Source organism: Leucoraja erinacea, chromosome 23, assembly GCF_028641065.1.
Source record: "Leucoraja erinacea ecotype New England chromosome 23, Leri_hhj_1, whole genome shotgun sequence".
Taxonomy (NCBI): domain Eukaryota; kingdom Metazoa; phylum Chordata; class Chondrichthyes; order Rajiformes; family Rajidae; genus Leucoraja; species Leucoraja erinaceus.
The window spans coordinates 8,895,726-8,921,973 of record NC_073399.1 but is presented as its reverse complement, the minus strand read 5'-3'; the positions used below and the strand labels follow the sequence as shown (position 1 = coordinate 8,921,973).

The 26,248-nt window shown below is 48.4% G+C and overlaps 1 protein-coding gene and 1 long non-coding RNA gene across 2 annotated transcripts in view; both read left to right on the top strand.

The window, feature by feature from the left end:
• LOC129708181 (regulator of G-protein signaling 9-like) overlaps window positions 1-26,248 on the top strand; it is a 77,931-nt gene that overhangs the window by 4,744 nt on the left and 46,939 nt on the right. Inside the window, exon 2 of the mRNA XM_055653796.1 lies at window positions 14,139-14,235. Within this exon, the coding sequence (XP_055509771.1) occupies window positions 14,139-14,235 (97 nt within the window). The remainder of the gene's footprint in view (window positions 1-14,138; window positions 14,236-26,248) is intronic.
• Window positions 15,830-17,936, top strand: LOC129708184 (uncharacterized). Its single transcript, XR_008725305.1, has 3 exons — window positions 15,830-15,885; window positions 16,605-16,712; window positions 17,885-17,936. It is a non-coding gene; the product is annotated as an uncharacterized LOC129708184 (long non-coding RNA).

The window sequence follows — 26,248 nt, the reverse complement described above, 5'->3', positions numbered from 1 at the left end:
TTGGTCCCGATGTTGGGGAAGTCCAGAACAAGGGGTCATAGTTTAAGGATAAGGGGGAAATCTTTTAGGACCGAGATGAGGAAAACGTTTTTCACACAGAGAGTGGTGAATCTCTGGAATTCTCTCCCGCAGAAGGTAGTTGAGGCCAGTTCATTGGCTATATTTAAGAGGGAGTTAGATGTGGCCCTTGTGGCTAAAGGGATCAGGGGGTATGGAGAGAACGCAGGTACAGGATACTGAGTTGGATGATCAGCCATGATCACATTGAATGGCGGTGCAGGCTCGAAGGGCCGAATGGCCTACTCCTGCACCTATTTTCTATGTTTCTATGAGGCCATTTGGCCCTTCGAGCCAGCACCACCATTCATTGTGATCATGACTGATCATCCACAATCAGTACCCCGTTCCTGCCTTCTCCACATATCCCTTGATTCTGCTAGCCCCTAGAGCTCTATCTAACTCTCTTTTAAATTCATCCAGTGAATTGGCCTCCACTGCCTTCTGTGGCAGAGAATTCCACTAATTCACAACTCTCTGGGTGAAAAAGATATTTTTTAATGAAGGAGCTGCATATACGGGTTTAAACCAAAGATAGACACAAAATGCTGGAGTAACTCAGCAGGACAGGTAGCATCTCTGGAGAGAAGGAATGGGTGATGTTTTGGGTCGAGACCCTTCGTCAGTCCCAAAACGTCACCCGTTTCTTCTCTCCAGAGATGCTACCTGTCCTGCTGAGTTACTCCAGCATTTTGTGTCCATCTTCCAACTGTTCGTTCTTTACTGCATTTAGATTTATTTTAGAGTTCAGAGATGCAGCGCGGAAACATGCCATTTGGCCCACCGAGTCCGTGCAGACCAGCGATCCCCGTACACCAGCACGATCCTACACACACTAGGGATAATTTACAATTTTACTGAAGCCAATTAGCCTACAAACCTGCACGTCTTTGGAGTGCGGGAGGAAACCGGAGCACCCGGAGAAAACCCATGGGGTCATGGGGAGAACGTACAAACTCTGTACAGACAGCAGCCGTAGTCAGGACTGAAGCCGGGTCTCTGGCGCTGTGAGACAGCAGCTCTACCCGCTGCGCCACCTTGCCGCCCACATTATTGCACTGCCGTTATTCTCCTGTTTTATTTCTCATGATATTAATTCGCATTATTATTCATGTCATGATTGTTAAGACCTTTCCTTCGTGAGGCACAAGCCTGCCGGTGAAACCCTCACCCTTACTTGCCTTTCAGAAAACAAAATCCTGCCCCAAATTTGTCAAATGTAAACTTTTACAAAACATAGCAGCATGCTACAGCGCAGGAACAGGCCCTTCAGCCCATAATGTCCCCACTGAACAAGATGCTGTTAGACTATCCCACTGATGACAAAATCCCATTTGTGATTGAGCTTCTCGTGCAAGTAGTTTTCCTTAAAAGAAAGAATCGACAAAGAAAAGGTGAAGCCACGAGTCTTCAATCTCAAGGAACATTGAACAGTACAGGCCCTTCAGCCCACAATGTCCTTGCGGAACGATGCTACTCCTCTGCCTGCAGGTATCCATCTGTGAGCCCATCTATGAGCCTCTGAAATGCCTCCACCACCACCTCTGGCAGCACGTTCCAGGCACCCACCACTGTCTGTGTAAAAAATAAAGCTGCCCCACACATCTCCTTTAAACTTTGCCCCTCTCACCTTAAAGCTCGTCCCTCCGATCTTTGACATTCCACCCTGGGGGGGGCTCTGGCTCTATCGATGCTGCCTGACCTGCTGAGTTACTCCAGCGTTTTGTGTCTACCTGGCTCTATCCTATTTGTGCGTCTCATAGCTCTATAAACCTACTAAAATGGCAGACGTCCCGCTCCGTTGCGTACTACACGTCAGTCCATTGGATTTTGCAGGAGTCGACCATCTTGTTCCGCTCTAGTATCTTTGCTATAAAATGCTGTCAGGTCTCCACTCAGTATCTGATGCTCCAGAGAAAGCAATCCAAGTCCAATCTCCCCTTGTGATTCAGAGGCTCGAATGCTACTGATTGAAGTACAGCTGGCATTTAGAATGGAGAAGGTAAAAATAAATTGATAGCGAGGTTAGTTTCTAAATCAGCTACTCGATGACCAAATTGAGATAAGACATGGACCAAGGGACCCAAGGAAGAATTCACAAGATTGCTGTATTAATGAACGGTTTTATAAAAATCCTATTCTGAGTACTAGAACGGTTACCAGGTTTGAATCTAATAGAGCACAAACAATATTGAATGGAAAATTGATGAGGCTTCCAGTGGTTTATGAATAGCTTTACATTTTAAACAGCGAGCTTGGAATTGCCTCCCCTGTTTGATATTCTATAATTGTACTGTTAGAAATTTAAAGCAATCTAATTTTTATTTTAGCTATCGTTGGTTATTGCTGAATAACATTTTTTTCCATATGATCTTATAATCTGGTATGTCATTTTCCTCATTCAGAAATTGTTGTTTGTCATGTCAACTCTCCACACTTGGTGATATGGAAATATCAAGGGTTTACTTAGACAAAAGGAATTGCAGATGCTGGAATCTTGTGCAGAGTGCTGGAGTAACCCAGGCAGCATCTTCAGGTTAGTTTAGTTTAGAGATACGGGTCCTTTGGCCCACCGCGTCCGCGCCGACCAGCGATCGCCCCATACCCTAGTTCTATCCTATACGCTCTGGGCAATTCACAGAAACCAATTTACCTGCAAACCTGCACGTCTTTGGAATGTTGGAGGAAACCAGGGCACCCGGAGAAGACCCACTCGGTCACAGGGAGAACGTGCAAACTCCATACAGACAGCATCTGTAGTCAGGATCGAACCCAGGTCCCTTGCGCTGGAGGGTATTAAGAATTGCCGCCTCACAGCGCCAGAGATCCGGGTTCGATCCCGACTATGGGCGTTGCCTGTACAGAGTTTGTATGTTCTCCCCGTGACCTGCATGGGTTTTCGCCGGGTGCTCTGGTTTCCTCCCATAGAATACTCCAAAGATGTGCAGTTTTTTTAGGGTAATTAGCTTAGGTAAATTGTCCCTAGTGTGTAGGAAAGTACTAGTGTACAGGTGATCGCTGGTCGGCGTGGACCAAAGGGCCTGTTTCAACGCTGTACTTCTAAACTAAACTAAACTAGATAAGACTCAATAAGCTGGAGTAACTCAGAGGGACAGGCAGCATCTCTGGGGTAAGCCATTTAAAACGGAGATGAGGAAACACTTTTTCACACACAGAGTTGTGAGTCTGTGGAATTCTCTGCCTCAGTGGAGGCCAGTTCTCTGGATGCTTTCAAGAGAGAGCTAGATACAGCTCTTAAAGGTAGTGAATTCAAGGGATATGGGGAGAAGGCAGGAACGGGGTGCTGATTGTGGATGATCAGCCATGATTACATTGAATGGCGGTGCTGGCTCGAAGGGCCAAATGGCCTCCTCCTGCACCTATTGTCTTTTGTCTTTTGTCCAACTCTCTCTTGAAAACATCCAGTGAATTGGCCTCCACTGCCTTCTGTGGCAGAGAATTCCACAGATTCACAACTCTCTGGGTGGGAAAAGGTTTTTCCTCATCTCAGTCTTATTCCTCCTCTTCATCCTATCTTCCTCCTCCTCCTCCTCCTCCTCCTCCTCCTATCATTTACAACCAGTACCCGGAGTCGAAGCGGGTTTATTTTTACAGGCGGGTTCCATGCTGCTGGGGTCTCGGTTCCGTAGATTTCATCACCTCCTTTCAACACTGGGGCAGCTGCATGAAAATACCACAGCCGTTTGGTATCATCAAAGTGCAACATTGCACAAAGCCAGTCAAAGTTGTTTGATGCACAGCATCCCTGGGGCAAACTTGCACATTTCTGCAACTTTAGAATCCACACTCCCACACACGGTTATATGTAGCAATGATCGGACTATAAACTCCACTCCAAGACTACCTGGTGCATAGTTGGCGACTAAACCGTCTCCCCCACCTGGTTTGCCAGGTGAGGAGGGGGCTGTGGACCCCCAGCAGGAACACAAACAAGACCTGTCAAAGGACGGATGAGCTCCTCGCGAGCCAACGGCCATCCACACTTCAGTAGAAGTTGCGATCACTGTCTTACGTAGCATTGTAAGGAACGATGATATGGGAATCGAGGACCAGAGGACATAGGTTCAAGGTGAAGGTGAAAAGATTTAATAGGAATCCGAGAGGTAACGTTTTCACACGGAGGGTGATGGGTGTATGAAACAGGCTGCCGGAAGAGGTAGTTGAGGCTGGGACTATCCATCGTTTAAGAAACAGTTGGACAGGTACATGGATAGTAGACAAAAGTGCTGGAGAAACTCAGCGGGTGCAGCAGCATCTATGGAGCGAAGGAAATAGGCAGCGTTTCGGGCTGAAACCCTTCTTCAGTCTGAGGAAGGGTTTCGGCCGGAAACTTTGCCTGTTTCCTTCGCTCCATAGATGCTGCCGCACCCGCTGAGTTTCTCCAGCACTTTTGTCTACCTTCGATTTTCCAGCACCTGTAGTTCCTTCTTAACCAGGTACATGGATAGGACAGGTTTGGAGGATTATGGACCAAGCGCAGGCAGGTGGGACGAGTGTGGCTGGGACATTGTTGGCCAGTATGGGCAAGTTGGGCCGAAGGGCCTGTTTCCACGCTGTGTCACTCGATATGACTCTAAATTCCTGGCTAGGATCAGGACAATCTATCCCCCCCCCCTCCCCCTCCCTGATCACAGTGGGACTTGGCAGCGGACTTGTCCCTGTATCTCTGCGTGACTGCCTTGGCACCGTCTATAACTGCTGGTACACTACACGGCTTGCTGCCTCTGCCGAGACCTCCACAGGAAGTTCGCCATTGTCACGGTCGCTGGTGGGGAAGCAGTTTGGAACAGGAGGTCAAACTCCCAGTGGGGGAGGGCTGACGTTTTGTTACATGATGCGACCGGTCTGTGTCCAATTAGTTTCACCGAGTCTCAGCTGGTTGGTGGCGTTCTGGCCCAGTACTTTGTTTCACTCTGTAATCGCAGCCACCTGACAATTATTTTATTCCTCGGATGGGGGAACGACGAGCGGAGATGTCAAACAGGAACTCGCAGCCTTTAATTACGCTCATCCTCAAAATCACCCAGGCGATCCTCAGCTGGGTAATGAAGTCGGCCTCCGGAGAGATTGGCCGCTGCATCGAGCCCATCGTCTTAGCATTCAGCTGATGTTTCCTCGTCACTGAATAACAATAAAGCCGGCATCAGTGTGAAGAAGGGTCCCGACCTGAAACGTCACATGCTCACTAGTTATAGGAGTAGAATTAGGCCATTCGGCCCATCGAGTCTACTCCGCCATTCAATCATGGCTGATTCTTTTGCCTCATAATCCAATTTTCCTGCCTTCTCTCCATAACCCCTTGACACCTGTTCTGATCAAGAATTTGTCCAGAATATAGACACATAAAGCTGGAGTAACTCAACGAGACGGGCAGCATCTCTGGAGAGAAGGATCGGGTGACGTTTTGGGTCGAGACCCTTCTTGAGAAGTCTGAAGAAGAGTCTCGACCCGAAATGTCACCCATTCCTTCCCTCCCGAGATGCTGCCCGTCCTGTTGAGTTACTCCAGAATTTTGTGTTAACCTTTGAGAGTGTGCTGGCTCTGAGAGTTATCCAGTGAAATCCAGGCCTTTCACTGCTGTGGGTGGGTTTTTTCGGCATCTTCCAGCTTGGTTTGGTCACAGCACCCCGCCGATAAGCTCATAAGAGATAGGAGCACAAATAGGCCATTCAGCCCATCAAGTCTACTCCGCCATTCCATCATGGCTGATCTTTCTCTCCCTCTCAATCCCCATTCTCCTGCCTCCTCCCCTTCACCCTTGACACCGGTATTAATCAAGAATCTATCTATCTCTGCCATAACCATTTCCACTGACTTTGCCTCTGCAGCCTTGTGGATACCACAAGCATCTCCTCATCTTTGCCCCCCTCCCTGGCTTTTCATCTCGTCACTCTGCCCACCCACCTTCTCACCAGTCTCTCATTGCATTTAGCATCATACAGTCACGCAATCATAGTCATACAGCACAGAAACAGGCCCTTCGGCCCAATATGCCCATGGCGTCCGAGAAAAAAAAGTTCAGTGTGTGTATATATAACCACCCACACACACATACACACACATACACACATATACACACACACACACACACACATACACATATACACACATACACATATACACACATTAACACACACACACACACACACACACACACACACACACACACACACACACACACACACACACACACACACACATAAACACACACACACACACACACACACACACACACACACACACACACACACACACACACACACACACACACACACACACACACACACACACACACACACACACACACACAACACATATACACCTATATGTACATATAAAAACAAACAACAATAACAGGCTTGGGTAGAGTGGATGTGGAGAGGATGTCTCCACTAGTGGGAGAGTCTAGGACCAGAGGTCACAGCCTCAGAATTAAAGGACATTCTTTTAGGAAGAGGATGAGGAGGAATTTCTTTAATCAGAGGGTGGTAAATCTCTGGAATTCCTTGCCACAGAAGGCTGTGGAGGCCAAATCAGTGGATATTTTTATGGCAGAGATAACCAGATTCCTGATAAGTATGGGTGTCAGAGGTTATGGGGAGAAGGCAGGAGAATTGGGTTGGGGAGGGAGAGATGGAACAGCCATGATTGAATGGTGGAGTAGACTTGATGGGCCGAATGGCCTAATTCTGCTCCTATCACATGATCTTAATAATAATAATCATGAGTCAGTTCCTCATTCAGAGTAATTTCTGAGAATGTTTTGCAATCCTCAGCGCCTGTGGTGCGACCAAGTTCAAGTTCAAGTTCAAGTTCAATTCAGTATCTGGTTCTGCACAAGCAAATGGTGAAATAGGGTGGTGTAATGAAGGAACGGAGAGCGGTCCCAGACAAGAGCGGCCTGTTTCTTCCCCTTGCTCTGGATGACTAGGGGAGCTGGTGCTGTTCCAGCTGATGGTGTGACCACCACTGGCTCCGTCTGGGGGGCCTTGGCGGGGAGGATGCTCCTCAAACTGCAGGAGCATCCTGGACAATACAGCTCGCTCCCTCCATAATCCTCCAGTGATTCTACTCAGCGGCTGTGGAAAGCATCTTGTTCGGAAACATCACAATTTGGTTTGGGACCTGCTCTGCCCGGGACAAGAAGGCTCTGCAGAGAGTAGTGCGTTCGGCCGAACGCACACTATGGGAACTACACCTGCCCACCCTGCAGGAACTATACATCAGAAGGTGCAACTCCAGAGCCAACAAGATCATGGGAGACCCCTTCCACCCCAGCAACGGACTGTTCCAGCTGTTACGGTCAGGCAAACACCTCCGTTGCCATGCTGTGAAAACGGAGAGGACGAGAAGGAGTTTTTTCCCAGAGGCCATTAGGACTGTAAACTCCTATCTCACCAGGGACTAACTTTAATGTATCAATTTACTGTTGTGCGGTGTCTTTTTAAAATAGCTGTTTTTTTCTGTTTTTTTCCTCCCACAAATATGTAATATGTGATTCTGTTCTATTCTGTTTTGTAGTTTTTTTTGCACAGTCCGCGAGCATTGTCACTTTTCATTTCACTGCACATCTCGTATGTGTACGTGACGAATAAACTTGACTTGATTTGACACACTGGTCAACCTGAGGAGCACCTTCAGTATTCGACTGGTTCCACCAAAGATGCAGCACAGAACGCCACAGGAGATCCTTCTTCCCTGTGTCTGTACATCAAACTGTACATCTCCTCCCCCCTTCTGTCGTGGGGTAGACAGACTACCCTCACCCTCCACCCCCCCCACCCCCCCCCCCCTTCACCCACCACCATTCCCAATCTTTGCACATCCCCCAATCCTTTCCAATCAATAGGATAAATAAAACTCTATTGTATTGTATCGTACCGATCTGACCTCTCTCTCTCTCCCTCTCTCTCCCTGCAGCCAGTTTATTCGGTTCATTGCATCCCAGCCGTAGACTGCATGGTCTGCTTTTGCTGGTCGGCCAGTTTAGTTTGCTGTCATGTGTACCGAGGTACAGTGAGAAGCTTTTTGTTGCGGGCTAACCAGTCAGTGGCAAGACAATACGTGATTACAATTGGTCCATTTGCAGTGTACAGATACATGATAAGGGAATGGCGTTTGATGCAAGGTAAAGCCAGCAAAGTCTGGTGGAGGATATTCCCAAGGGCCATCAAGAGCTCTCTGGTTGTGGTAGGAATGTGCCCCGTGGCCGGACTGGCTACAAGGCCGTTTAGAAGGATGAGAGGGATTTTACTTCGGAGTCACGTGAGTGATTCCGTGAAGAACCCAGCAGGTACTGTGCATGCGGCATTACGCACAGCTGTGCAGAACGCGGCCAGCGGGAGTCGGGCTAGCTCCCGCATCCAAGGAACGTGAGGTAAGTACTTACCTTAATCGGGCCTTGTGGTTTTTGCTCCAGGGGGAGCAAAGTAGAGAGGCATGGTGAGCGGCCCCGTTTCGACTCCAGCGTGGAGCCGACAGTGGACGGGGAAAAAGCGCTACCCGGACCGCAAACGCTGCGGACCGCTGCAAGGAGCTGCGCTAATGCCGGTCCGCTGAACAGCTGTTTGGTAACAGCAGCGAACCGGCGGGAAGTTTAAAAACCCGACCGGCAGCCCTGCAGACTCCTGACTAGGAGAATCACCGCCCGGGAACCGCCACAATGCCGCCTGGAAAACGGCAGGCAGCCTCTACATGCAGGTAAGAGAAAAATCTTCCCAATTTACAGGTTCTACAGGAGCCAACTTCCTCCAAAACTGGAACAGGTTGGAGAAGGCAAAAATAAGTATGTCTGTCTCCCCAAGCCAGAGGAGGTCATGGAGTTCACCTCCAGGAGAAAAGGGGCACTGGCTGAATGCCAAGGGAGCTGACTCCTACCCCAGTGCTATTGCACTAGCCATCTCCCTTGTCGAGGGATTGATGCAACAGCGGAGTTTGAGCTATGCCTCCTCCAATTTAGCACACCCTTTTGCTCCCTCTTTTGAGGCTAGCTAAGGAGGCCAGGGCTGGGCTGGCTTAAACGCTGGGCAGGCGGACGAGAACAGCAGTATGCCAGGGGAGCAGGATCAGGAAGAGCTACTGGGTGTCGTGGGCCACTACATGGCTCCTCCACGCGACCATCTTCCCAACAAAAGCCCTGCAGGAGCAGGCATTTCCAGAGGCAAATCCGCAGGCAGCTGGGTCAGCAGACTCGCAGACAAGCAGCGAATTCTACAGAAGGGTCAAGATGTTACCGCCGCCTTTGCTCGCCTTTTTCCACGGATTATACTCTCCCAGGATGAGACTATCCCATTGCACTACCAGGGTGCTGACGCCTAAGATGTTCCCAAATTTGGGATACTCGACTGAACTATGGTGCATATAGACCTGCCCGCAACCCCAAATATATGGGGCTATGCAAACCGCTGCTGCGGGAAGAGAGGCAGCTAAACCTGTGCGCCTCATGAAGGCAGGCCATGGAACGAGCAGGACATCGCATCCAACACCCAGCTGGCAGCACCCCTCGGCATCCACCAGCGATATCAAACAAGGACTGGTGAAAGCCTGGCGACCGCTTCACATTACCCCCAAAGTTCTTTTTAGACGGGGCCCAGAGCGGAGCCGTGGGAAGATGCGCCGCCCCACCGACAGCACCAGCATACCAGCAAACTACGCCTTCATGAAAAAACAACAAACATGGAGGTAGGTAGTCTGGTTCCTCCCAGTTTACACTAAACAAGGGTGTTCTACTAACTGCGTGGGGGGGCATTTACACTTGTGGATAAAGCATGGGATGCTGTCACAAATAACTAAAATATACTCAACAGTCTTAGAGGATAAAAACGAATTCAAATTGGGCATATTACCGCCAGTTCAGCAATGCGCCCAAAGGGCATTTTCTCCCTCTAAGAAAAGAGAAGTGAGAAGGTCAAGCTGAACTAGAAAGGCTCATTACTAAACGGATCATGGGAGTAAACATGAGCAATTGGAATTTGTATCGAATATATTCACCAAAACTACAAAAGATGGTGAATGTAACATCATCATTGATCTAATATCACTAAATAAATCTGTTGAGTATATACACTTTAAGATGGAGACAGGTTTTTGTCACTGCCAGACATCTGATCTCCCAAGGATACCTATGGGGAGCATTGATATGGAAGATGCTAACTATCTTATACCCATACACTAGGATCATTATAGATACCTAAAAAATTTTACCTGGATAATGGATATCCCGGTTAGGGCAACCATGGGAGCATATAGCATTCCCTATGGTCTAACCTCAGCCCTAAACTATTATAAATGGCCATGAAAATATTAAGAAAACAAGCATAATCATGGCATATATTGGATGATATCCTCATATTAGGGGAAACAAAGGAATTAGCTGTGGCAGCAGTTCTAGCTACGAAACAGCTACCTAAAGCTGAGGTTTATCCCATGCCCAGATAAACCAGAATTGAAGCGTTAACTACCAAGGATTATCTGGGCTTCAATAATAATTCCGTCCATATGACTGTTACTTTGCCAAGGTACTTGGGTCACTATAATCAAATCATGAATGTACCCACTGAAGCTATATCACAATTAAGGTGGTGGGCAGACATATATTTGGCATAGTTTTCAGCCCTATTATCATCACCAATCCCAACTTGGTTATTAAAAACCGATGCCAGTACTTTAGGCTGGGGAGCAACTAAACTCCATATCCAGCACAGGTAACAGATGGACCAATTCACAAACATCGTTACTACACATACCGGGCATCAACTATTTGGGATTGGTGATCGCCTATTGGGCTAAAAAGCATATGCATTTCAAATGCAGCACGTACATATGTGGTTACGGATTTGATAATACTATGGTGGTGGTGGCTTATATCAACCATATGGGGAGCATAATAATCATTATTGTGCAACAAATTGGTCAAACAAATCTGGCAATGGTGTGTCAAAAGACATTTTAACTATCAGCTGCCTATGTCCTAGGAAGCTAGAACACAGTGGGAGACACCATGTCACGGGGTAAAATTTATGATTACATTGAATAGATGTCAAACCCAAAATATCTGCTAAAGTTATTAAGCAGTTTGAAAGCCAGATATCAATTTGGTTGCACAAGACGGAATCACCAGTAACCCATGTATGTGACTTAGGAACCAGATTAGAGGCAGCAGCGATAGATGCCTATACGCTGGAAGGGGGAATTTCTGCTTTGCCTTCCTCCCTTCTGCCTCATCAGACGGGCACTTCGCAATACAGATGGGATCTGTCTCCGAGATATTGAACGTGCCCGACCGGCCTACACAGCCATGGTTCCCAGTTCATCACGACACGGTGGGCGAGTCACCTATGGATTTCCCTAGTGGACCATGGTTGCTGACTCAACCCAGTATCAGGCACAAGCCACCCATGCCAGGGAAACATCAAACTCCTGGGTGCAGGTTTTGAATAGACCTTACCAGGGACTGGGATTATCCAAAGGAACCATTACCACCATGTCGGCATCCCTGCGAACAGTCACTAAAAGCTAACATGGGTAAAATACTGCCACGACGCAGGGACAACAAACTATTCAACCACTGATGTATTGGAGTTCCTGGAACATCTACACCATGACTAAAAGGTGAGTTACAGTGCCGTAAATACAGCATGGAGCGCCTTATCTGCTTATCTAAAACAGCATGTCAGCAGAGCATGGGATCCCATCCACTGAAGGTAAACTTATGAAGGGCAACTATAATATAAGCCCCAAACACCCAGGTATATACCCATGTATGGGATATTGGTGTGATATTGACATATCTCAGAGAATGGCACCAGCCAGATCCCTCAGCTTGCTTAATCTATGTTTTAAAAAACGCTCATGCTTATGGCTCTCGTACACACGCTCAAAGAGTCCGGTCACACTCCATAAACCAGACTGGATACATGGTGATTACCCCAGACGCATCACGTTCATATTTAGGTCTGGTAAAATCTAACTCGCAGGTATATGGGACTAGGCGAGATTATGAGTTCGGCACGAACTAGTAGGGTCGAGATCGCCTGTGTTTTCCGTGCTGTAGTCGTGAGCGCTATATGGCTATATGGACCAGAAACGCCCAATTCACTGGTGGGATTCCCGGGCCTACCCACCAGAGTCCAGGTTGAGTGTGGTGACCATCTACTACTATATATAGACACAACCCCCAATCTTAGAGGGAGAGGAAAGCCTATGGGGTCAACCACAGTAACCCAAGACGGGTACGAGCCAAACCACTCCAAGGTGGCTCTCAAACAGGTACTGAAAGCTGCCGGAATAGATAATAATACATTTAATCCCATTCCACTAGGGCAGCATTGGTATCAGCGGCTGAACGAATGGACATAGGACATCCCGGTTGACCACATTTTCAATACAGCAGAATGGTCAAGGGAACGGCGTTCAGAACATTTTTTATTATAAACCGTTGATAAACCTGATTTAATTTGCAGGAGAATATTACAAACTGCAATATTAATTTAAGCTCAGAGGAGCTCTTTTATGTTGTTATTGTTAACAAATACCTTTCTGTTTCTTTTGAAAGCAGATCCACTGGTTGATTACGATAACACTTCCTCCCTCATAAACTTCGGCAGTGAGTGAATAAAAACTGTTACACGGTTTGAAATCACAGACCTTTGAAGTCTTCACGGAATCACTCACGTGACTCCGAAGTAAAATAGTAAGATTAAACGAGTACTTACCAGTATGAAGTTTGATCTGTATTTTATGAGGAGTTACGGTGAGGGATTAAGTGCCCGCCGCTCCCACCCTCATTATACAGATCAAACTAATAAACTGATGTCTCGTGATCTTTACTATCTTACTTCAAATATTGTGTCTATTCTGTGATTTCACACCGCTGCTTCGAAGTATGCCGCATGCGCAGTACCTGCTGGGTTCTTCACTTAATCCCTCACCGTAACTCCTCATAAAATACAGATCAAACTTCATACTGGTAAGTACTCGTTTAATCTTACTATTCTTATTGAAACATATAAGATTATTAAGGGTTTGGACACGCTGGAGGCAGGAAACATGTTCGGGGAGTCCAGATGTTGGGGGCCACAGTTTAAGAATAAGGGGTAGGCCATTTAGAACAGAGATGAGGAAATACCTTTTCACACAGAGTGGTGAGTCTGTGGAATTCTCTGCTTCAGAGGGCGGTGGAGGCCGGTTCTCTGGATACTTTCAAGAGAGAGCTAGATAGGGCTCTTAAAAATAGCGGAGACAGTGGATATGGGGAGAAGGCAGGAACGGGTACTGATTAGGGTTGATCACATTGAATGGCGGTGCTGGCTTGAGGGGCCAAATTGCCTACTCCTGCACCTATTGTCTATTGTCTATTGCCTGGTCTGCTAATCCAGAGAAACATTTCCTGCAGTCAGCGGTGTGTCCTGACTCTCAGTCTGAAGAAGGGCCTCGACCCGAAACGTCACCCGTTCCTTCGCTCCTGAGATGCCGCCTGTCCCGCTGTGTTACTGCAGCTCATTGTGTCTATCTCGGGAAAGTAGCGCTCGTTCACTGGCAGGCACGGAAATCACTATCAAAATATGGAGGGGACGGGGGAGACTCAATTTTTTGGCGGCCGCGCGCGTATGCGCGCACACAAACATGTTAAGGCTTCGGAGGCTCATACCAGTGCTAAATGCAGCTCAACTCTGCCTGTCTCGCCGGGTTAACTACAGCCCTGCCTGGACTGACGGGACATCAGCGCTGCTTCTCCGCACTGGACATATTTCTCGCAAGTCCAGGCAGGGCTCTAGGTTAACCTGGCGGGACAGGCAGAGTTGAGCTGGGTTTAGCGCTGCTTCCCTGCGCTGGCTGTGGGCCTGGGGGCACAGCTCCCGTCCGACACCCAACCTCGCTGGTCACCCGTGGGGGGGGATGTCCCCCACCTGTCAAAACAGAGCGGGGACGTGTCCCCCCCCCGGGATTTCCGCCCCATGTGAATCACTGGTGTCTGAGGCTGGATGACGGGTCTCGTTCAGCTGCAGTTGTGATTCGCGTTGTGCTTCGACTTGTGCTCTGATCCTCCCTCCTCTCCGCAGATCGAGCCGCTGATCATCGAGATGCAAGACCCTGGGAACGGGATCAAGACGCAAACACAGAGGCTGATGATCACCACCATTCCTCACGCCATCACAGGTAAGACCACGTGGTGCCAAAGATGGATTGCAAAGCTTCAAGAAGACAGCGGGAAAGATTCCGTTAAGCTGGGAAAGAGTGCAAGGAAGATTTACGGAAGATGTTGCCAGGGCTCGAAGGCCTGAGCAACAGGGAGAGGTTGAGCGGGCTGGGACTTGAGAGCTGGGACGCAGAAGCCTGTAGAGTGATCTATAAAATAATGATGGTAATAGATGGGGTGAATGCACAGAGTCTTTTCCCCAGGAAATGGGAAAAAAGAACTAGTGGGCGAGGACTTAAGGTGACAGGGGAAAGATTTAGCAGGACCTGATAGGCAACTATTTAGTTCAGTTCAGCCCACCGAGTCCGCGCCGACCAGCGATCCCCGCACACTAACCACTATCCTGCACAACCTAGGGACATTTTTGACATTTACCAAGCCATTTAACCTACAAACCTGCACGTCTTTGGAGTGTGGGAGGAAACCGAAGATCTCGGGAGAAAACCCACGCAGGTCATGGGGGAGGACGTACAAACTCCGCACAGACAGCACCCATAGTCGGGATCGAACCCGGGTCTGCAGCACAACAAGCGGTGTAAGGGAGCAACTCTACCGCTGCGCCACTGTGCCGCCCCGGTTTCACACAGAGGGTGTTGGATACATGGAACATTTGCCAGAGGAAGTAGCTGAGGCAGGTACTATAAGGGCTCTAAAGTGCTCTTAAAGATAGCGGAGTCACGAGGGATATGGGAGAGGAAGGCAGGAACGGGATACTTATTGTGGATGATCAGCCATGAGGGCCTTGTGTCGGAGAGGTTTTGACCCCGCTCTCTTATCAGGGGTCCTGGCTGTGCCCGCCGCTCCGATCCACCCCCCACACACAGGCCACTTCGACGCCTCCTGCCCCCCCCCCCCCCCCCCCCCCTCAGGCCCCTCCCAGGATGAAGCACAATCAGCTCAGAGCAACCTCATCCTTGGATTAGCTCGGCCTGTTGCTAGGTTACCCGGTTTAAAATTCACGGGCCTTATACAACATACAAACTCCAACACGCACAAGTCCCTGATCTTATCTCCTTGGCGATCTTCCTTGTGTGAGTGAAACGAATACAATTCTTTATTGTCAAATGTGACAAGTCTCAGTGAAATTCTTGCCAAGGTATACAAACAGTCACCTATAAAGGGCGTTTACAAAAGTTACAAATTCCCCTTTGTTCTTCCCCCTCCCACACGTTGGGACTCCATTATTCTAAACCCACCCACCCCCCCCACCCACCAACCCCCCCACTTCACGGCTCTTCCACCCCACGTCGGGTCCTCCGTTCCTTCCCTCAACAGCGACGTCCTCATCAAAGATCCTATAGCGAGCAAGATAGTCCACTCGACGAAAAAGACGAAGGGCCAAATGGCCTACTCCTGCACGTATTGTCTATTGTCTACTCGGGGCTAGCTTAGGAAGGTCCATGGCTAGCAGGGATGGATAGGCCGAGGGGTCTGATTCCATGCTCTACAACTCGGAAGACTCCAGGCAAGCCAGTGACGTTCAGCTTGACCTCGATCTGACGTACGGCTCATGCGGTTGGATTGCCCTCAGGAGGTGACTGCAATTTCTCCTTGCAGGGAGCGACGTGTGTTCGAGTGGCTGATTCAACGCCTGCAGGTCACGGAGGAAGGTATGAGATCAGGCGCGTACTCCGCCACCATCTCCCTCCCCCCCCCCGCCCACCCTCTGTCACTCCTCCCAACACCCACCCTGGACTACTTCCTCCTTGGTCACGCTAGAGGCAGAAACATGTTCCCGATGTTGGGGGAGTCCAGAGCCAGGGGTTCACACAGTTTAAGAATAAGGGGTAGGCCATTTAGAACGGAGATGAGAAAATACTTTTTCACCCAGAGAGTTGTGAAACTGTGGAATTCTCTGCCTCAGAAGGTGGTGGAAGCCAATTCTCTGGATGCTTTCAAGAGAGAGTTGTTGAGATCTTAAAGATCTTAAAGATAGCGGAGTCAGGGGATATGGGGAGAGCCAAGAACGGGTAATTGATTGTGGATGACCACCATGATCACAGTGAATGGCGGTGCTGGCTCGAAGGGCCGAATAGCCAACTCCTGCACCTATTGTCTATTGTCCAGCGATCACCCTATGTCATGGGGTAGACTGACCCCCCCCCACCCCCCCCCCCCCCCCCCCCCCACCGCCCCCCCCCCACGATCTTTGCACGTCCCCATCCTTTCCAATCGACACTTTCATTTCATGTTTTGTTTACCTCTTGTTTCATGACTGTTGGTAGTCAGTTTCCCCCCTGGATGAATAAAGTTCTATCGTATCGTAATGCTGCTCGGGTGTCTCCACTGAAGCCGACTGTTTGTGTGTGTTTGAATTGTTCTTTGTTAGAAGGAACCTTGCTGGGAAATCTACTCGTGAAGCTTGGCTACATCTACCCATTTACAAGAGCCCAAGAACCTGTCCCTGAAGCCGGACAGCAGTCTGTACAGGTTCCAGGTGAGCAAGCCCGTGAGTGAGAATGAAGCGGGGACCTGCTGCGGGGACCAGTCCGAGTGTGGATGGCTCCATGCCCTCTCACCCCATCGACCCGGCCCTCTGCTGCCTTCTAAAGCTTCTCAACCAAAAGATCCTACCGCGAGCAAGATAGACCACTCGACGAAAAAGACGTAGTACGGTCATGGGCAGATTCATGGGTAATTTTCGGCCCCATTTCCGGAACCGGCTTCCCAAGCTTTTCCGTAACCAAAGATCCCACAGGATAATAGTGCGGAGACGGAAGCCGTTACGAAACATCCTCGTAAAATAAAAGTTATGTGGTAAAATTCTTCCTCATTTTCAGAATTTTAATTTATTAACACAAACTGTTCCCCCACAACGTTTGATTACACTGTGGGTCGGGTCGGGTCGGGTTCGGGTCCTGTTACTGAAATGGATGAAAAAAAAGACTCACGTTCCGTTCCGTTGAGTAACTACACGTCAGCCCATTCATCGCATTTAGCAGGAGTGGTCTATCTTTATCCGCTATAGGATCTTTGTTCTCAACAGTGAACTCCTCCCGGTTCCTCTGCTCCTGCACCCCAATGTGGTTCTTCCCCCCCACATACTTAGTCCCAAATCCAGGTGGAACCTGATTGGGGTTTTGGGGTTTCGACCGGTTTAAATGTCACAGAGCCCCAGAGAAAGGAATTTGGCAACAAAACCTGATGTTCACCACTCAGACAACTCCAGCGCACTGTGCTCCAACTGCAAGATCGACTGTGGTTACTCACTTAGACCACATCTCTGTGGTTACCATCAGTGCAATGCCTTTAACCGGGTGACATTTCTCAAAGCCACTATGGTACCATTTGCCCCCGAGCCTCATCAGGAGACATTGATTGAAAGATACAGCACGGAAACAGGATATTCGGCCCGCCGAGTTGTAATGGTTATATGGGTTGTCACCTCTCACGCTCCGTATACACGTGGAACATGGTCTCTTCCTCGCCACACAAGTGGAAGAGAGACACTGGGAGCCAGTGCAGGGGAGTGGGGGTACAGGTAGCTGGACTGTCTCAGGTGTGTGCAGGCAGCGGCCACCTCCGTGAGCATCTCTTGTTGTGTTTGGGCTGTAACCCACCTCGCCGTCACCTGTGTGTTATTTCCTGGCATCTCTTCTCCCTTCTCAGACTCCGTACTTCTGGCCCAGTCAGGAATGGCCCGCCGAGGACACAGACTACGGTGAGTTGCTTCAACCCCCAACCCAACCTGAAGCTCAGAAGGTCATACGTGATGGGAGTAGAAGCAATTAGGCCTTCGGCGGCCATCAAGTCTACTCCGCCATACAATCGGCTGATCTATCTCTCCCTCCTAACCCCATTCCTCCTGCCTTCTCCCCATAAACCTCTGACACCCGCACCAATCAAGGATACATCTATCTCTGCCGTAAACCTTTCTCCTTCCCATCACATCAGCTCCCCAACAACAAGGGGGGATAGGCCAGGACAGCACAAGAACAGGCCCTTCGGCCCATAGCGTCTGTGGCCGAACATGATGCCCAGTTTAAACTAATCATCTCTTCCTGCAAGTGACCCCACCATTCCCTGCATGTTCATGGTGCTTCTGCAAAAGCATCTTGAACGCCTCTGTGTACTTCTGCCTCCACCACACCCCCTGGCAGCGTGTTCACGCAGCCATCATTCTCTGTTTCAAGAAGACTGCCCCGCATCTCACCTGTAAACTTTGCCCCTCTCTTTAACCCTTAAAGCTAACGACGTCCTCTAGTCCACCTGAGCCGCATAATTTTCACCTGAGAAAAGGTTCTGACTATTTACCGTATCGATAGGGACCCGCCAACTGTCCCGTATTAGCCGGGACACATCCTTTAATATATTGGGCTGTAAAGGGGGGGTAGGAGTTTGCGGGGAGGAGGGCCCCGTACGGTACGGGCTCGAGAGGGCCTTGTCCCGTATTTGACCGCTACCCCTCGGGTCGAGGGGACTGTCGGGTCGGAGCGCCACGTCCGGCCCCGACTCACCCACCCCCTCACCCCCTCCCCTGCCCCGACGTATTGGCAGCCCATGGAGTGCAGCAGCAGCACCCTCTTCAGTGGCCCCGTCGGTCGGCAGCCCGGCCAGCTGTACGACCTTTTGGGCCTTCTCTTACCCCCGACACCACCCACCCCTCGTTCTCATGGCCGATCATCGGTTCACGAGTTTGGATTGGGGCACCGTACTGATTGGTTGAGTGTACATTAGGCACAGTGAGATTCTTTGCCTGCGTACCCAAAGTATACAATGGATCCATGTATACACAGATTCCATGGAGCACAGGAGGATGACGGGGAGATCTTATAGAGGTGTACAAAATCATGACGATGGAATAGATCGGGTAGGATTCCACAGAGTCTCTTGCCCAGAGTAGGGAATCAAGACCAGAGGACATAGTTTCAAGGTGAAGGGGAAAAGATTTAATAGGAATCTGAGGGGTAACTTTTTCACAGAAAGGGTGTGTGTGTATGGAACAAAGTTTTCCAGAGAAGGCATTTGAGGCTGGGATTATCCCATTGTTTTAGAAAGCAGTTAGAGATGTACATGGCTAGGACAGGTTTGGAGGATATGGACCAAGCAAAAGGCAGATAGACCACAATAGGTGCTTAGACAGAAAGACTTGTAGTTTCTGTAGAATGTCAAGAGACCACGGGATGTCCAGAGACCATCTACACCCAATGACAAGAGATCGCTACGGAGACATGAGGAAACTGGCCTCCTCTCTCTTTGAAATTCTTCATTGACCCACGATTGTTTTATGGTTCAACAGCTATCTATTTGGCAAAGAAAAATATCCCCGAAACAAAGGTGTGATGGAGGAAGGACTACGAGAAAGGTAAGACTGTGGGTGAGCGGTGGAGAGATGAACGGTTTCTGTGAACTGCCACCAAACTCCTCTGCAACGGCGGAGGGCTTGGGGAGGTCCCTGAACCACGGGAACAGTGGAGGAAGAGACTTGACTTTGGTGCCCTTCCCACACAGTGGAAACGTTGATTCTGCTGTGTTGGGATGTTTTGTGTTAAATTCTATAGTGTGTTGGTCCTGTTTATTTTTATTGTATGGCTGTATGGGAATTCTTTCACTGTGCCATCTGGCCATGTGATCAATTAAATCTATCTTGAATCTTGAATCTCTTTCCCATTCTGGTCATCAATGTCTTCAATGAGATGAGGGAAAATCTTTTTTCACCCAGTGAGTTGTAAATCTGTGGAATTTTCTGCCACAGAAGGCAGCGGAGGCCAATTCACTGGATGTTTTTCAATCGCGAGTTAGATTTAGCCTCTTAGGGCTAACCGAATCAAGGGATATGAGTAGAAAGCAGGAACTGGGTAACTGATTTTGGGGATGATCAACCATGATCATATTGAATGGCGGTGTTGGCCGAAGGGCGTATGGCCTACTCCTGCCCTATTGTCTATGTTTCTCAAGTTTCTATAATAGAGGGTGTTTCTTTGAGCAGGTTAAAACATGACATCCCTATAAGCCTCGTCCACTGTCTCCGAGACCCCATGTCCCCCACTGACCCACACCAGTGGAGATATTATATGCTACCTATAGCGGTCTGAAGAAGGATCTCGACCCGAAAACACATCACCTATTTCTTTTCTCCAGAGATGCTGCCTACCCGCTGAGTTTACTCCAGCATTTTGTGTCCATCTTCTGAATACACTGAAACAGTGAAGCAACATTCACTGAGACTGTATGAAACTTTTGTGCTAGGAATCCCGCCTTCCCCAGCACTCCAGATGACACAGTACTCGCCCCTTAGCTCCACATAAGAGTTTGCCTGTGAAACGCTGTGGTGAGCGTGGTGGTAGCATTTAAAAAAAAACTTGCGGCCAAAGCAGCAAAGATCCTATAGCAAGCAAGGTAGTCCCTCCGACGAAAAGACGTAGTACTTTCATCCGGGCATATTTTCATGGTTATTTTAAGGCCCCATTTCCGTAACCGTCTTTCCGTCTCTGCAACCAGAGATCCCACAGGATATAGTGCGAGAGAACGGAAGCCGTTTACGTGAAACTCCTCGTAAAAATCAAAGTTATTTGGTACAATCTTTTCATTTTCGAATTTTATTTATGGGGTTACCAAAACTGTTCCCCCACAATGTTTTGCTGTCCACTGCGAGTCCGGTCGAGGGTCCGGTTTACGGAAATGGATCGAAAAAAAGGCCCACGTTCCGTTCCGTTGGGCGTACTACACATCAATCCCATTGCATTTAGCAGGCGTGTCTATCTTGCGTCCGCTAAAGGATCCCTGCCAGGCAGTGGCCACCATATCAAAAAGCATCATGTGACACTTTTGAGAGATGGTCTCACACATATCTGTAAGTGTGCTGCGCTCCCTGCACATGTGTAGTAAGAACTGCAAAAGACCGAAGATAAGACACACCAACACATAAAACAAACCAAAGACTATTAAAACATACTGCTAACACATACGAAAAATAACGAAAAAGAAGAAAGGACAGGCAGACTGTTGGCGAGGCAGCCGCTGCTGTTGGCGCCACCTGGTGGACTGTTCCTTGAGATTGAAGACTCATGAACGCTTTAGCTTTTTCTTTGTTTGTGTCCTTTCTTTTCAAGGAAACTACAACCCTCCTGCCACAAGAAGGTCAATCGCAAGTGGGTGTTTATTCATCACGCAAGCCAAGTAACAGTACAGGGTAGGTCACTGCCCCTTGCATTGGACACCTGACTGACTGCAGACTTTGATACAACAGCACGTTAACAGGCCCTTCGGCCCACCGAGTCTGTGCCAACCAGCGATCACCCCCCCGCACACTATCATTTATCCCCCCGCACACACCAGGGACAATTTACAATTTTTACCAAAGCCATTAAACCTACAAACCTGCAGGTCCTTGGAGAGTGGAGAAACTGGAGCCTCGGAGAAACCCACGCGAGTCACGGAGCAACATGCAACTCCGCACAGACAGGCACCCGTTTTCAGGATTGAACCCGGTCTCGCACTCTGCCGCAGGGCCGCAACCACCGTGCGCCCCACTGCATGGACAGCCCATTGGTTTGCACTCCATCCTCCCTGCACTAGGAGCAAGTAGCAGGCTGTTTCGGCCCCCAAACAAGTGCTGCTGGTTCATTCAATAATAAGATGGCTGACCACTGGCCGACCCCCCCATGAACCTTGACTTGACTCTCAATGTCCATCAATCCCTGACCTGAATTTCCTCAGCCCCCGAGCCTCCAAGTCCATGCCCTTTGTGTGGAGAGATTCATAAGGTCCACTCACGGCCTGGTCACGGGTGTGACGTGAGGGTCTCCACTCACCCATCCTCCCCAGTATGGTACTGCTGCTCGCTCCCAGTGATGCAGACATAATTCATTCATCACCCAGGAAGTAAATAAGTAAGGAAGTTTATATTGGCCAGTATTCCACATTACAAGGAATTTGCCTTGGTGCTCCGCCCACAAGTAGCAACATGACATACAGTGAAAGTTCCAGATGACTCAGAAAACACTAAACATTAATAATCATAAACATTCATATAAAACAGCATTGATCAGCATGTGACACCATCAAAATACCAGATCAAGACAGGCTACTCGTGATAAAAACTGTTTTTATGTCTGGCTGTGGCAGCTTTGACAAACCGGAGTCGCTAATCAATCGCTGCCCACCCCCTCCGAGTGCTGCATTCCTCCCTATCCTCCCCATTATGCATCCCTACAGTGCAAACTTCCTCTAGCATGCGCCCTCCGACTCCACAGGAATGCACCCCATTATATTGCATCTAATGTTAACCCCACAGTAAAGCATCACTGCCACGCCTCCCAGTAAGCTATCCCTCCCACCCCCCATACTGCAGCCTAGTGTAGCTCGCTGCAGCGTCAGGCTGCCAGGTTGTTACAGTGCAGTCACGTCAGCGTAACACAGAGCTTCCGCTCTTCTCTGCCTAGGGCAGGCCAGGAACGCAAGAAAGCGGACCCGTTTGTGTCTGGATTGCCATGAGGAGAGGGCTTATTGGCTGGTGCCCAGGCCAAGAGTTGAGTAACCGAGTCCAAATAAAAATTCAAAAAAAAACCGTGCCAGGTCTCCCTTATTGGCTAAATAAATTGGTTTGTTCCGTACGGTAATCTCCCTTGTCCCGTATTTTACTGCAACCACTCGGGTCCGAGGGACCTGTCGTGTGGGAGCGCCGCGTCCTGCCCCCTCTCACCCTTCCCGATGTAGTGCAACTCAATTGAGTGCAGCGCAGCAAGCGCCTCGCCCGTGGCCCCCCGGTCCTGGAGCCCGGCCAAGCTGTACCAAGACCTTTTCAGACCTTTCGCTTACCCGGCCGACATCACCCTCCTTCCCCGTGGCCTAATCATCGGTTGAACGTCAATGAATTGCGGTCGGGAAATTTGTCCCTTTTTGGGAGTGAAGAAATTTTCAACCCCTAAGCCATGTCCCCTAATCACCAACACGGGCATTTACCCCTACTGAAGGGCAATGTCCGACAGACACGCATGACGCCTTTGTTGCCGGCAGCAGCTGATCCGTGCACAGCAGACATAGAATGGCGGTGCTACCCTCAGCTGGGCCGAAATGGGCCCTATTCCTGCACCTATTGTCTATTATCTATTGGCAACTCACTTTGCAATAACAGAGTAGTATGGTTTCGTTAACAGGCCTCCAAGCTGTCATATAAAACTACCCAGGTACAAACACCCCACACATGGTTAGGATGAGACTTCTCATGACGAACCAGGCAGCGCAAAAGTCAGCAATGGAAAATAGGGGCAGAAAGACAAGTGTCAGGATTCCAAAAATTGCATCGAGATAGATTTGGAAGAGTTCTTACGGCGAGCAGAGTGCCAAACCAACTTGAGGTGCATCCTGATAGGGTCTTTCTCAACTTGCAAATCTGTAGACATTGGTAAGAGGAGTGGGATACATTCCTTCTCCCCCGATATGCCGGCCGTCCCACTGAGTCACTTCCAGCATTATTGCTTTTATGTTCCTTGTACACCAGCATCTGCAGTTCCTTCCTACGGTTCCAATTCACGTTGCTCCTTTCCCCCCCGCCCCAAGAGCCGGCTTGTCTGGACACAATGGACTACGGGATTAAAATCGCGCCACTGGTCCAACACTGAATAAGGTATAACTGGTGATGCTGCGGACCTCTCTCTCAATCCCCCACCTCAACAATCCCCAGCCCCCTCCTTTTGGTGTGGCGAACCCTCTCCCCCTCTGCAACAAAAAAACTCTTGTCAATTCTTGCTTCCCATGGTATTGGCTCGTTAACAGTGAATACTTTGAGATCGACGCCCAGACGCTGTAGTAACTCAGCGGACTGGCTTCATCTCTGGATAGAGGAATATGTACGTTTCGGGGGTCGGACCCTTCTTCAGACTTCTTTTCAATAACACAACCTGCATTCCAATATCAAATTATAACATAACATATACATAATTAATTCATATTCCAAATTTTCCTTCTAATTACATATTCATATAAAATCATACATAAAAATCAAAATATATTTAATCCTAACATTAAAATTCATTATCTCCTAAATAATATCAAAACTTTCAATCAAATTCTTTCACCCATTCAAATTCATTTCGATTATAATTCCTTATTCATCATTCATATCATTACAGTCAATGTCATAAGTCAACTATTTCCATTATATAACTCATCAACTATCATTTTTCATAATTTCAAAATTGTTCATTCATACAATTTTCCATACAAGAAAAATAAATATCATCATCCCACTATATTAAATAATCATCATTAATATAAATTCAACAATCTTATTTATTTTCATCCATCAATAAAATTAAAAAAATCAAAAAAATAAATATTTAATAAAAAAATATAATCTTAATATCATTCACAGACATCTCATATCAACAACTACATAAATATTCATTCACAAATCATTTCACACAAAAATTGGATACATATATTTCTAGTCAACAAATATCATACATTCAAATCAAAACAAAATAAATACAATTATATTCTCTAAACAATTCATCCCAATTCTTTTTTATCATCACAATAGTTCATCATTCAAATCTAATTCATTAACATATTACATTTCAAATACAATAATATATACAACACATCATATCATAACATCAATATATTAAAATCATCTTCAATATACAATATTCAAAAAAATTATTAAATATATTTTCTCCCAAAAATATCTGCATCATTCATATACTAATATACAATCATTATCAATTCATGAATCCACCTTCTCTAACGGAAGTTGCCTGTCCCCTGAGGTTACTCCAGCTTTCTTGTCCCTCTCGGTTCAAATCGCATCGCAGTTCACTTTCCTAGCCCTTTCCTATCCAGTAGTTTCAATGAGGGCCCTCCCTCATCCTTTACCCCAGCAGTAACAGGTCCTGTGCCGCAACACGCTCTCGTATGTAAACCCACTCATTCCGGACATTCCTCAAAACCGTCTCGGAACCCATCTTCTAGCCACACATTCCAGTCCTCGATATGAGGCCAATACTTTTAGTTTTGAAGACTGGCAGGTCGCAGATGTTTGCCATCACACGTCCGACTCTCCATGGTCAATGGTGTTTGTAAATTGTCGTGCCAACGCACAGTGAAATTTCGTGTTCGCATTCATCCGGCCGGAATTCCCATTCCTGCGTAGAAAAAAAAACTTAGATTAGGCATTGGTACAGCATAGTTCTCTGGCCCATGTACTGGGCCCCAGCCATTTTCACAATCATCCTGCTCTCTTCCGAGTTATACGAAGTAAGAATCAGGCTTCGCCTCGTCCACCTCCGCCATTTCAATCATAGTCGTTCTCTGCCTCCGAGTCACATTTCCCCTGCTTCTCCCCCTACAAACGAAACCCGTTTCCTGATCAAGATCCCGATCCGGAGAGCCCGGCTCTGTACTCGCCTTTATTGGAGCCCTGTGTCTCTCCTCCCCGTCCCCTTTGAACGGGGGGACCCTTCCCGCCGCTGGGGCTTGAGGGCGCGGTGGGCCGAACCCGCTCCCTCCCCTCCCTCCTAACCTCGCTCCTGGCCGAAATGTAGCACATTTTCGACACATCATTATCAACTAAAGACCCTCACCAGGGTTAAAGGTGATCGGCCAGTCACCCGAGTGATGGAAGGAACCATTCCGATCCTTGTATGGAGGGGAAGCTGTTTAGTTTGCACGTGCATGGGTTTATATCTGCGTTCCCACTCGCGTGATTTTGTGGTGACTACTTACCCTGTGGCACTGATTTTCCCCAGATGTTGTGCATCTGTGGCATTCTCTGCCACAGAAGCGGTGGAGGACACACATATACCTGGGTGCTTTCATTCCTGGGTGCTTAGGCTATGGTCCAAGGGTATGGGATAAAACAGGATGGGGGTTACGGGTTCCTGATATTATTGAATGCGGTGCTGGCTCGAAGGCGCATGGTCCACTCCTGCACCTAGTTTTCTAATGTTTCTGTGAAACCCTTTGTTGTCTTCCAGATGAACGGTTGACCACCAGGCTCTGTGGTGGGGGGGGTGTTGGGTGGGGGGGGGG